Source organism: Myotis lucifugus, unplaced genomic scaffold, assembly GCF_000147115.1.
Source record: "Myotis lucifugus unplaced genomic scaffold, Myoluc2.0 scaffold_5, whole genome shotgun sequence".
In the NCBI taxonomy this organism is placed as follows: Eukaryota; Metazoa; Chordata; class Mammalia; order Chiroptera; family Vespertilionidae; genus Myotis; species Myotis lucifugus.
Genome location: NW_005871053.1, coordinates 9,504,363 through 9,517,402, shown reverse-complemented (window position 1 = coordinate 9,517,402; position 13,040 = coordinate 9,504,363). Strand labels below are relative to the sequence as shown.

Sequence of the window (13,040 nt, the reverse complement as noted above, 5' to 3'; positions counted from 1 at the left end):
GAACTGTCAGAGATTGAAACTTAATTACATTTCTTTTTCCTTCTGACAGTGTTGGGGAGAGAGCACACACACTATTTTTTCTTCAAATGTATTACATGGGAAGCCTTTGCCAAGTTCACAAAAATACAGTTGGCAGTCAGTGGAGTTACAACATAATGACACCAATTAGATAAAGCCATCAGAGAGATCAAAGAACTTCTCTGAGTAATGTGCTTGCGTACTTGTTTGCCTTGGAATTAAATTTTTACAGTGCTATCTCATTTTAAGAAAAACATTAAAATCATCACTTGATAAGACCCATGTATATGATCTTTTTCTTTTTGCTTGAAACTCAGGGAAGATATTTTGATGATGCAAATTCAATATATTTTCCAGATTTATCCCAATTGGGCTAAATGGATATATAGCAACAACAACAACAAATGAAATGTTTAACAAGAAAGCAATGGTGAAATGTATTCTGATATCAAAAGCTATCCAGGATATATTCTTAGAGAGAGAAGAAAGGATAAAACATCATGTGCCATATGATTCCATTTGCATAAAGCCAGTTGAGATGCTACGTTGGTGTGTGCATAGAACATTCTGGAAGTTATGGAAGAAATTAGTGTCAGTAGTGGTTACCTTGGAAGTGAGACTGGGTAGGTCAGTAAGTGGAGAGTAGTGAGGGGAGAGAATTTTTTTTCATTTTATACGCCTTGTAGTTTAAACTTGTTATCATGTGCTTTTATTTATTTTGTAGTAATAAAACTGATTATAGTAGGGTAAAGAAAAAAGAGAGAGAGAATAGTAGTTAAAACAAAATCAAAAGGCAAACTTATTAAAAAATGGTGTGGCTTAGAGAGGAACATAAATGGGCGGAATTATGAATAAGTTGGATATGTAAAATGAATCATTTGCTACTCTCAGCTATTTATATATGGCTGCCAGTGTTTTTTAGCAAGATTCATACATGGGTCTCTTAAAACTAAATTTTCACTAATGAGTGTATTTTGGTGCTAATTCTGGTAGAGCAGACTGGCTGCTCTATCCCTCAGTGCTTCCTTTTAGATTACAAAATTGATTAGTCTTCATGGACTTTGATGTGTTAAATTTAGATTTTGTTTTTATCAGCATCAACTGATCTTCATGCTTCTTCTGTTCCTTCTCTGGAAGCAAGAAGCTTATTCATAAAGAGCAAACAAACATCACAGAGCTATTTGACCATGTGCATCACATGATTTCAAATAGCTTCTTTCATCGTATCTGCAGATCATTAGAAAGATTTTTTTAGATCTGCGTGCATTAGGCCAGTTTTTCTCTCAAGCTTTGTTTTTTAAATGGAAATGTGCCCCTTGGCAGAATCAGTATGAGAAGAAATCATGGCGTAGAGGGAATGGGAACCGATATTCATTGTGTGCCTGGGCTGTGAGGAGTTTTACACGGGTTACCTCATCCAGTCCTTCCATCAGCCATGACAGGTACATGGTAATGTTTCTGGTTTATTGAGGAACTGGTTAAGAAATTCTTTCACTTATAATCATTCACTCAACAAATATTTATCGAAAGTCTGCTGTGTCTCAGGCCCTGTGGGAGAATATAGATGTGTTCCCTGCCCTCTGCGGGGCTGTAGTGGAACAGAGGAGAAAGGCATTGCCCGGCACACACTCACACGTACATAACCAGGCATTGCCTGGGCACACCGACGGCAAAGACATGATGCAGGGAGAGAGAATAATGAGAGAGTCACATAAACTGGGGTCAGGAAAGGACACTGTGAGGAAGCCACATATAAGTGCAGATGAATAGGAACTGGCAAGGCCACATGGTTGGAAGCCCATTCCAGGCAGCAGGAGGCCTACAGGTGAAAGCTCAGTGCGCTTGAGGATCTGAAAGGGGCCAGTGGCTTAGAGATGAAGGATGAGAGGGAGAGTGTGGGACTGGGGCTGGAGAAGCAGGCAGGGCAGCTCATGAGAAGGCTCAGAAGTCTTGTTAGCAGCAGCAGAAGTTTGCAGAACTGGGTGGAGCTCACATTTGCCTGGATCTTAAAGCTTGTATCCCCCAACTCTTCCAGCCTTGCCCTCTCTCATGCTCCGCCCCCTCTGATACATGGCACTGCCATGTCCTCCACACTGTTTTCCAAGGGTGGCTAAAGCACCACTTTCACTATCACCACCTGTGAGCAGTGGGGTAATCCATTATTTGATGATATAGAGAGCTATTAAAAGAATGGGACCTGGGTGAGGCCCCGTAGAACACACTGCAGGGAAAATGGAGTTCATCTTACGTAGAGTGGAGAGATGATAGAAACCAAGAACTGCTCAAAGGGTTCAAGGGATACAGTATCCCACAATGAACAGAAGCTTCCGAAACCACTCAGAGCTGTATTACTGTGATTCCCCAGATATATGCAGTAGGTATATTTGCAGCAGCAGAAATGATAGAAATGATAATGAAGAGAGATGAAAAACGTAGGCAAAAACAATGTGTGTGGTCAGAAAAGCGGTAAAAGTTTGGAATGAATCAAAGTAGAAAGTCCCCAAAAGTCAAGAATTGTTGACACTAAGAAGTAACCTTCTCCAGGCTGTTGAGTTCCATCACTGCACGAAACATAAAAGCCACTGCCCTGTATAGTTTCCATTCTCGTGTCCAATGTGTATGACTGTGGCAAAAGCTGGGGTACTGGACTCCCATCGGGGGTTACAGGTAGAATTGGAGTTAAGGACAGGTGAGTTCTACATGGATGCTTCTAGAGACACTTGGTCAGAAAATAGCCAGAGAAATGCAGAGTGGCTTCAGAGTTTGAGAGGCAAAGCCAGAAACTAAAAGAATATCTCTAAAGTGGGAAGATCAGATATCTATTTGGGCCAGGAAAGTCTTTCTATTCCCCTTAGTCCATTTGGGCTGCTATAACAGAATACCATTGAGTGGCTTATAAGCAACATACATTTATTTCTCACATTTCTGGAAGCTAAGCGTCTGAGATCAGGGTGCCGGTATAGTTGAGCAAAGGCTCTTTTCTAGGTCCCAGACTTTTCGTGTGTCCTCACATGTCGGAAGGACCTAGGGAGCTGTGGGGTCTCTGATAAGAGCACTGATCCCATTCATGAGGGCTCCACCCTCATGACCTCTTACCTCCCAAAGGCCCTGCCTCCTAATACCATCCCCTTGAATGTCAGGATTTCAACATGTAAAGGGGGAGGGGCACATTCAGACCATAGCAACCCCTGACTCACTCCTCACATCCCCTCCTGCTCTACTACTCTCTGTGCAGCACATTGTAGAGCAAGAAAGCAAAAACAGAATGTCAGTAGTTTGTTCTAATGGGATGACAGTCATGGGCTATTACTTTATGGGAAACTACGCTTTATTTTAGATTTTTAAATGATAGATGCATCCTAATTCTGTATTATCAGTATTTAAGCACCTTTTTTAGGATTTGCATGTTTCCATGATATGTATTACTGGTATTCTGGTTAGTTTTATAAGAGCTGGGCTTGATCTTTTTAATTCAGAATTACTAGACTTCATATCCATCACCCTCTGAAGACTCATATGGTTACATAAAATGTCAATCATCTTTTTTTCTGTGAACTAGGAGACAGTGGCTGTTTTGTCAGTGTTCACAGTCACATGTATCCGTGAGACGGGCTGTCGTGAGCTCAGGCTTAGCAAAAAGAGAGGATTTGATTTGCAGCAGCAGCTCCAGAGCACAGTATTTTATGCCTCTCAACATTAGTAGCATTGACCTACTGTGTTGTGTCTTGCTCTCAACTTGAGTTTCCCCAGGAGGAGCTCGTGGCTAATTTAATTGGGTGAATATGCAGAGTGTGACTTTTATAATCATTCCATTGAACCCCTTGAAATCTCCGAGCCTTTTAGTGATATTAAACGTACAGATGTATTGAGTGTGCTTCAGCCAGAAATCTGAGTCTTTAATATCATTAACTGTAGGTAGTCAGAGATGGTTTAGCTTCTAGGAAAAAGTGGCTTTACCACCCCCTATGCTAGTCCCTTTCTCTTCCTCCTCCCCTGTTCAGGCCCCTTTGAGGGGCCCCATCAGGCCTGCCGTCTACTTAAGGCAGTGGTTCTCAACCTTCCTAATGCCATGACCCTTTAATACAGTTCCTCATGTTGTGGTGATCCCCAACCATAAAATTCTTTTCATTGCTACTTCATAACTGTAATTTTGCTACTGTTATGAATCGTAATGTAAATATCTGATATGCAGGATGTATTTTCGTTCTTACAAATTGAACATAATTAAAGCATAGTGATTAATCACAAAAACAATATGTAATTATATATGTGTTTTCCGATGGTCTTAGGCGACCCCTGTGAAAGGGTCGTTCGACCCCCAAAGGGGTCGTGACCCGCAGGTTGAGAACCACTGACTTAAGGGCTTATGCTTTCCTTGTTTTTCCATCAAAACCATTCTCCATGCAGCAGCCAGAATGTTCTTTTAAAAACACTCATCTGTTCTTGTCACTTCTCCGCTTAAACTGCTTCCCATTGTACTTTGATGACCTTCAAAATGCTCATATGACCTGCAGGGGCTTCCTGTCAGACCCCTGCATGGCCCAGGCCTCACACCATCCCTCTCCCCACCCCCTTGTCCTGATTCTCCTGCTAGACTGGCCTTCTTTGTCTCAATACCACGTGGGTTCCCTCTCCACCTGGAAGACTGGTTCTCCCTGCCCCATCCCTCACCCCCAAGCCTCCTCAGCCTCAGTTCCATGTCATCCCTTTGACCCCCAAATCTGAATTTGCCCCACTGTCCACATCCAGCCACATTTTCAGTGCACTCTATACTTTCTCCTTTCAAGCTCCTGAGATGATAGTTTGTGTGGGAATGGGGGAGTGCCTGTGGGGACCCATCTGTGAGCACCCTGCTGTGAGCACCTTGCTGTACCTCCCCTATCACCTTGACTAAGTGAATTTACTCTGCCTGTCCTTCAGGGTTAACCTGACTAGCTCCTATTATAATCCTGACTGAATGAGAACTAGCTAAAAGCTATGACTCCTCATAGCAAATAACTGCTCTCACTTGATGAGGGTATTTTAGGGTCCCCACAGGGGACCTCGGCACCTTGACAGGCCAGTAGGAGAGAAATTTTCAAACAGGTGGCTTTTCCAGAGAAACTTTGATTTCTTGTAGGACTCTTAGGCGACTTGAGTTTGGAAAACTTTCTCCAGTAGCTAGTAGACACTTCAAACTGCAGCTCTTTCAGGTCAGTCATGAATTAAAAATGGCCAGGAGTTAGCAAGCAGAATTTTGTCTCCATTTAGAAATACCTGTAATGGGGCCAAAGGATGTAGTGAAACATCACTGAAGAAATGGCTGTGGAGGTTCTTTGTACCCCACCATGCCGATGCTTTGGAAATCAAGAATCAAAGAAAAAGAATAACTTGGCATGAGGAGTGAACCCAGTCTAGCTGGCACTCTGTTGTGGGAAAAGCAGCACACATGACTTTACCATAAACTTTTGCTCGAAGGTTTCCATTTAAAGCTGCTTGACTTGTCCCTTCTTTTCTGCTCTTCACACTTTAAAGCAGTGGTTCTCAACCTTCCTAATGCTGCGACCCTTTAGTACAGTTCCTCATGTTGTGGTGACCCCCAATTTCATTGTTACAAATTGAACATAATTAAAGCATAGTGATTAACCACAAAAACAATATGTAATTATATATGTGTTTTCCGATGGTCTTAGGCGACCCCTGTGAAAGGGTCGTTCGACCCCCAAAGGGGTTGCGACCCACAGGTTGAGAACCGCTGCTTTAAAGAATTGTTAGCTCTCTGAGATTTTAGAGCAACATGTCACGTCCATGTTTATGTCACACATTGCACATCATACAGAAGTCATGAAACAACTCTTGCCAAGAAACAGAAAAAGGGGATCTGAACTTTATACCCTGTTCTAAACTATTCTACTGCATAATCAGGATGCTGTCAGAGAAAGCGCAGACAAACCGTTTGCCATCACATGTTGTGAACTGGGCTTTAATACGTTGGGAGAACCTAGTAGATGTAACAAATGGACGTATGGTAAGGCAGCCTCACATTCCTGGAACAGTGCTCTCTACTCTCCCCCAATCCTGGACTCTGACACAATGGACTCTCATAGTGTCCCCTCACTGAGCATATATCCCCGACAGCTGTTCACACTGGTCCTGTCAATCATCCTCGTGCCTTCCTGTTTCTTTGCTTTCATTTCTCATCCTCCCAATGGTCCCTAAAGATGGGTGTTATTATCCAGGTCCCTTAGCCAGGAAACTGAGGTAAAAACTGACTCGAGTTCACACAAGGCCCCGTTCCTGTGTGAGTCCAATGTCTGCATGCTTCCCATAGCATCAGAAGTTCTTGTTGTTTTTTTTATTGAAGTTCCCTGAATGCAGATGAAATCAATACATTATGCCCGATCTAGACCCTTTGTAGTTAGACATAGCCAGCAGCATGCTCAAAATTTCTTTGAAGTCTCATGCTTTAATCTTTAAAATTTATGCAAATTTAGCTTTCTACTTCATAATGTAAAAGTATAAACTACTTGACATAGAATAAAATTTAAGCTCCAGGAAGAGCTCCTGTTTACCCCTCTTGCATCCCCGCCTGCCCTGCTGGCAGCCACCCCGGGGGTCTGCACACTTCAGTGCGAGAAGGTGAGCACTGGGGTGCATCTCAGGTAAAGCCTTAGTACCCGTGGTTTTTGGACAAACCTTTCAGGTATGAAACAAGCTTCACTTGGCCAATCCACAACCATAGATGTCTTCCTAACAGAGAATAGAGCCGCTAATAATTTACTTCCTAAGGAAATCCTAAATTGGTCTTTGTTGATTGTTTATAGAGATCTTTGAGTGACCTTTGTCTGGCTGGAAGTTTAAAGATTATTTAATCTTGTGGTTTATAAACTTTTATTTTTTAAAAAGCATAAGTCATCTTTCAAATGAAATTGTTCTTGGGATTCTATGAAACAAATAAAAGTGAAAATGCTCTAGTTGCCATAGGGGCCCTTGCCTGAGGGAATTTGGGGTTCTGCTGAAGAACAAGGTTTCAAAACCCTGGATCAAATTCAGAGACTGAAGCCAGGGAGCTTGGAGGACGTGTTGGAGGTGACTCAGCTGATTAGTGGCAAAGCCCAGAGTAGATCCTAAGAATGAGGCCTAGCAAACTCTTCCAAGGGCCTTGAAGCCCTTGTGGTTTTCCTGTCCTGGGAATACTGTTTCCTAACTGCCCTCAGAGGTCCTGGAGGGTTAGGGAGTAGGAGTCCTCCAGCCAGGGGCCTTCCATGTGTGGATCAGTGTCCGTTAAAGGCATAGCTCTTTCTCAGTGCGTATGGCAATTAAGAAAGATTGAGTTAGGCCATGGAAGCTATTGAGGTGTTAGAGTGTGTTGGAATCCAGGGAAAGGCTTGCAAGTGAACATCAATCAGGGCCCCCAAAGAGGACATTATCAAGGGACTCAGCCAGGCCAATACACACCCCAGTGCCTGGGGTGGGGGTGATGTGTAGGGGTGACATTGAGTAACCACCATAAAAAATGTGCTGGGTCACCTTTGAAAAACTGCTGACCTCAGACTTAGGCTGGCCTTGTGTTGATTTTCATGTGGGGGCCTCAATCATGGCCTTGGTTAATTCCCTTTAGTTTTATTCTGGTTCTTGGGAAGCTTGAAGTGGCTTTTAAACTTCTATGGGTTTTAAACTCCATGGTTTAGATTTACTAATACAGTCAACTCTCATTTTTCAATTCATCACTTCAGTACCAATAAGCCCTATTATAAGGAAGCCTAGTATCTAACTCCCCAATTTCCCCGTCTCTGGAGGATTTTATAGTTGAAGGGAATTATTCCCACTTCCACATGTTAAACTAAGAGAGAAGAGCTGTCTTCCCATTCTCCTGCTGCCATGATCCCTCGCTGCCAGGCACCGTTGAGGTGACTGACACTGCAGGGCACTGCAGGTCAACCCCACCATCCAGCCTCTGGGCAGACAGTCACTGTGGGTGATCCCACTGCCTCAGTGTTGGCTCAGCCAAGGACGAACAGTGAAAACTGAGTCTCTCTCCCACTGGACCCTCAGCCACCCAGATCTCTTTCTCAGAGGCAGTCATTGTTACTACTTTCTTGTATATTCGCTTGTGCATTTATAGGTCTTTATGGATGTTCACAAACACACATCTATTCTCTTATCTCCACAGAATGGTAGCATACTCTACACACAGTGCTGTAGTTTGCTTTTCAAAAATGTAACAATATATTGTAGAACTCATTCCACCTCAGCACACATAGTGGTGCTTCGTTCTTTTTCATGGCTGTATAATATTCCAACATCATCTATCAAGAACCAACCCATCTTCGTCTGCTTCTCAAGAAATAACCCGAATGTCATTTCCTTTGTGGACATTTTGGTTATTTCCTGCTTGTGTTTTTATTTGCTACTACAGGCTTGGTGCACGAAATTCATGCACTTGGGGGGTGGAGGTGTCCCTCAGCCTGGCCTGTGCCCTCTCGCAGTCTGGGAGCCCTCAAGAGAGTGGGCCCAAGCCGTCAGTTGGACATCCTTAGTGCTGCCATGGAGGCAGGAGAGGCTACCGCCACCACTGCTGCACTCACCGGCCATGAGCCCAACTTCTGGCTGAGTGGCACTCCCCCTGTGGGAGCGCACTGACCACCAGGAAGCAGCCCCTGCCGTGAGCGTCTGCCCCTTGGTAGTCAATGCGTGTCATAGCGACCTATTCTGCCATTCAGTCAATTTGCATATTAGCCTTTTATTATATAGGATTACAAACAGATAGGCGTGTTTGCATTTGTATTCAGGCGGCTCTACTTCTGCCCTCTAAGGGAGGTTTCTTGCTCAATCAAAGGAAATATACATTTTAAAATATGACAGATACTTCCAATTGCCTTCCACTAAGATTCTATCATTTTCTACTCCAATAAGCAATATATGAGAGAACCTGTTTTCCCCACTCTCACTAATAATGTGTTTAGCCAATGTTTCAAAACTTCTCCAAATCTGACTAGTAAAACAGGATATTGCACTATAGTGCTAATGTGCCTTTCTGTCATGGGTAAGGTTTGGCATCTTTTCATTTGATATGTTCCTTTATAGGCCGCCTTTTAACTGGTGCTTGAAGATGAACTGCTGCCTAAAGATCAAGCAATATGCAAATAACATAGAAATTCCAATTTTCTGGCATAGCTTTTATGCCAGTTAGCTGTTTTTATCCTAATGAATATAGGGTGTGCTGCAGGGTGCTACATGAGGAATCAGTTTCCTGCTTTAGCGAATGTTTATTAAAACGTGCCCCATCAATTTTAAAAGGTAGACTTTTTTATTTATAGACCTAAATATTTCAATCCTGGTTTTGCAATCTCCACTACACCCAAAGTTGTTATATTGCAAACAATGTTGTCTTATCAGATATAGTACTTTTTAAATTCAATTCAGCTGTGACATTTATGAAACAGAAATTTGAATATTAACTGGGTATTATGGAGATACTACATTTCTTAATTGTGATAGTGGTATTGTGGTTTTCTTTAGGGAAAAAAAGACTTTTAGCGATTCATACTGAAATATTTATGGATTACATGAGATATCTGGGACTTGCTTCAAAATAATTCTGGAAGGGGCAAGTGATAGCGGTGTAGATTAAATAACATTGATCATAAGTTAATAATTATTGAGCCTGAATGTTAAGTATGTGGTATTCTGTTTTTTATCTGTTTGAAATTTTCCATAAATATTCTAAAATTCAACAGATAAGTGATAAGTTTGTGTTATGTGCAAGCCATGGTACCCTATGTTACAGGAGACAGTACTTCACAAGTTCAAGGGGCCTGTCAGTTTGTTCTCTGCAGTGAGCCCAGGACCTAGAACACTGCATGTAGTAGGTGCTCAATATATCCTGAGCTCCAGCTCACACTCTGGCTCCCAGAGGCTCCTCTAGTTTCTGTTCCCAGGAGCTGCAGACCACGTGCTATGGAGTTGGAGGAAGACGAAGTCCCATTCATTCAGGGGTCAGGAAGGTGCTTCCGTGGAGTTCATGAGAATTGACATTGAGGTGCCCGAGACAAAGAACATCTCCTGCATCAAAACATTTCTAAGCAAAGCAAAATTGCTCCCTTACTTTAACATGAATGATTTCTTTTAGGAGCCCAGTAGGGAGTTGTAACAGAGGGATAACTCAAAAGGCTGTGTGTGTGTGTGTGTGTGTGTGTGTGTGTGTGTTGGGGCGGGGGTGGAGGTGTCACAAAACCTTCTTAGAACATATCCCCATCCCCCATCTCCTCCTTTTGAGCCCGTTTTGTTCTGGGTCCAGCATCATATCATGCTGAGAAACGAGTTTAATCAATGCTCTCTAGTGAGGACTAAGAGTAGATAGTGTCATCAGAAAGAAGGGAATCAGAATTGGGAAGTTATCAAAGGAAGTGTCAGGAATTCAGGGTGCAAGATTGGTCCCGTGAGCATGTGTGAGTGATTCCTGAACTCAGAGGCAGAGGAATTCATGGTTTTTAATGTTTGCATGCAGGTGTTGGTATAGTTGCCTCAGAATGAGAGCGAAAATGGATTAAGAAATAAAAACTAGTCACATCTTGACTGGAAGAAGGCTCTTTTGAGAAATCGTCAATGTTACATTACAAACACCATTCAGATATACCCAATGGGCCAGATGGTTGCTCGAACATTGCGTGTTGCCAGCCTCCCATTGCTACAGATGAAGTCTTTTCTGCTGACGTTTGTGTAACCCCCCAGCACATTATAGAGGGTTGATTCTTTTGATGCTGTTTAACATTTGTGTCATCGTAATTAGAAACCATAAATATACATGACACCATGCGATAGCTAAAATCGCCCAGCTTTCTCTCGGGGGGGGGGGGGACTGTATTATTACCTGACAAGAGAGGATGTCTAATAATCATTTTCCATTCTTCGTAAATGCCACTTCTCTCTCGTAGGATGCTCTAGATTGCTTTATGCTCTCCAAGCCTTCTCCCTTCAAAACAGGGCAGACCTTGAGGGCCACTATATATGCCCCAGCCCCACGTTGCCTGGACCACAAGTCAGGGGGATACAATTCAGGGGAATCCAGGCAGTTCTATTTGATAACATACCAACAGTTCCTGGGAGGTCACAAAACGGGCAGGTGGACGATGTGAAAGGAAGTGGGTAAATGGAAGCAAATCGGCTTCTTTCAACACAGACCTTTTCCAGGGAAGCCTTTCTTCTTTGCTTTGAACGAAAGAAGATTCAGTGTCAATCACCTACTTAATTGTATCTGCACCTGTAAAAACCAAGTGTCTTTCTTTTCCACCGAAACGTGTGTTTGCCGGAGTGAGAAGCAGGGCAGGAGGTGGAGGGAGGGTAAAGACCCACACAATTTGGATACTTAGTCACAAATACATAAATGAACTGGGATGGGACCCCCTCCCTGGTGGGGGCACGCTCAGCCGTATCCGGGAAGGCCTCTTTAGAACACAGCATCCTTGTTTTAGGCCACGAATCCCAGGCAGCACATTTCAGGCTCCATAAATACAAGACTCAGATGTTCCCTGATGACTGATGTTTCTGCTTTTCAACATGTAAATAAATGAATGCTCCAAGTGAGTAAGTATCTGTGCATTGAGTTTACAATCTTGTCTTTCAGAAATATCGACAGTACATGGCAGGACTTCTGGCTCCTCCTTATGGTGTTATGGAAACGGGCTCCAACAATGACAGTAAGTGAAACATGTGAACATTTTGCATCTAAAAATGTAGCGTGTGGTGTGTGTTTTCGTGTGACAAAAAATATGTCCTTCACCAGTGTGGCAGATTCTGTTTCCAGACTCTTGTGGATAAACAGACCTGCCAGCCCACATGGGTTATTCTTTAAATTGTTAATACAGGATTATGTTATGGCTTTAGCTGATGCCCTGGAACTTCAGCATACTTAGAATGCTTTCTCAGAATCGCTTCATTTTAGAGCAAAATCCAGTGTTGTTTCTGTGCTCTTTTAAAAATAGGATTCATGAACTACACACCCAAGAGCCCCACCTCTTGCTCATGTTGATGTTATTAATCAAGGAAACAGCATGAGTCCTTCCTAGTCTTAAATCACAACCTCTCCAAACTCCAGACCTTTCATAAGAGACCAGTCCCTGCCTGCTCATAAAAGGAAGGAAGTTTTTCTCTGTGATCTGATTTTCTAGGGGGTGCCCACTAGACCAGTGATGGCGAACCTTTTGAGCTCGGCGTGTCAGCATTTTGAAAAACCCTAACTTAACTCTGGTGCCAAGTCACATATAGAAATTTTTTGATATTTGCAACCATAGTAAAACAAAGACTTATATTTTTGATATTTATTTTATATATTTAAATGCCATTTAACAAAGAAAAATCAACCAAAAAAATGAGTTCGCATGTCACCTCTGACACGTGTGTCATAGGTTCGCCATCACTGCACTAGACTCAAAGGAACCCCGTGTCCTGAATCTGTTTATCTGTCTATCTGTGTGTGCATGCCAGGAGCATCTGTTTAGCACTCGTTACTGTCCCTGGAAGATGCTTGTTGCATCTCTAAGCTCCCTTACTTGGCTCCTGCACATTCACATGTGACAAGGTACCAAGTGCTGGGGTTTGAAGCTGTGACGGAGCAGGCAGCACTTCCACTCCGAGCATCTGCAGAGCCCAAATGTCCACACAGGAGATGACCTCAATCAAGGAGCCTGCCATTGAATCTTGTTTTTATGTCTTAAGCGTCAGTTAATTATGAACAGTCCTTTCCCTTCTTTATCCTGTTCAGAATCACTCTGTTGCTCAAAACCATTGAGTGATTGTCCATCACTCGCCATGGAAGGTGAATTCCAAGACTGCTAATGTCTTAACCCAACTCCCAAGTTCCTGCAGGGTCCCAAGTCACCCGTTAAGTATCATTTCTCCACAAAGACCCTACTTTCTGGCCACTCAGTTATGGTGATTTGTGCAACTGTGTATTTGTCTTATTAAACCTCCTAGAAAGTGAGCTTCCGCCAACCCCTGTATCTCCCCATTCAAGCAGCTCCAGTCCTTTCAAGCCGTTGTTG

The 13,040-nt window shown here is 43.0% G+C and overlaps 1 protein-coding gene across 1 annotated transcript in view; it reads left to right on the top strand.

Moving 5' to 3' along the window:
- Nucleotides 1–13,040, top strand: part of RAPGEF4 (Rap guanine nucleotide exchange factor 4) — a 298,063-nt gene that overhangs the window by 169,574 nt on the left and 115,449 nt on the right. The window contains exon 6 of the mRNA XM_023744830.1: nt 11,624–11,696. Within this exon, the coding sequence (XP_023600598.1) occupies nt 11,624–11,696 (73 nt within the window). The remainder of the gene's footprint in view (nt 1–11,623; nt 11,697–13,040) is intronic.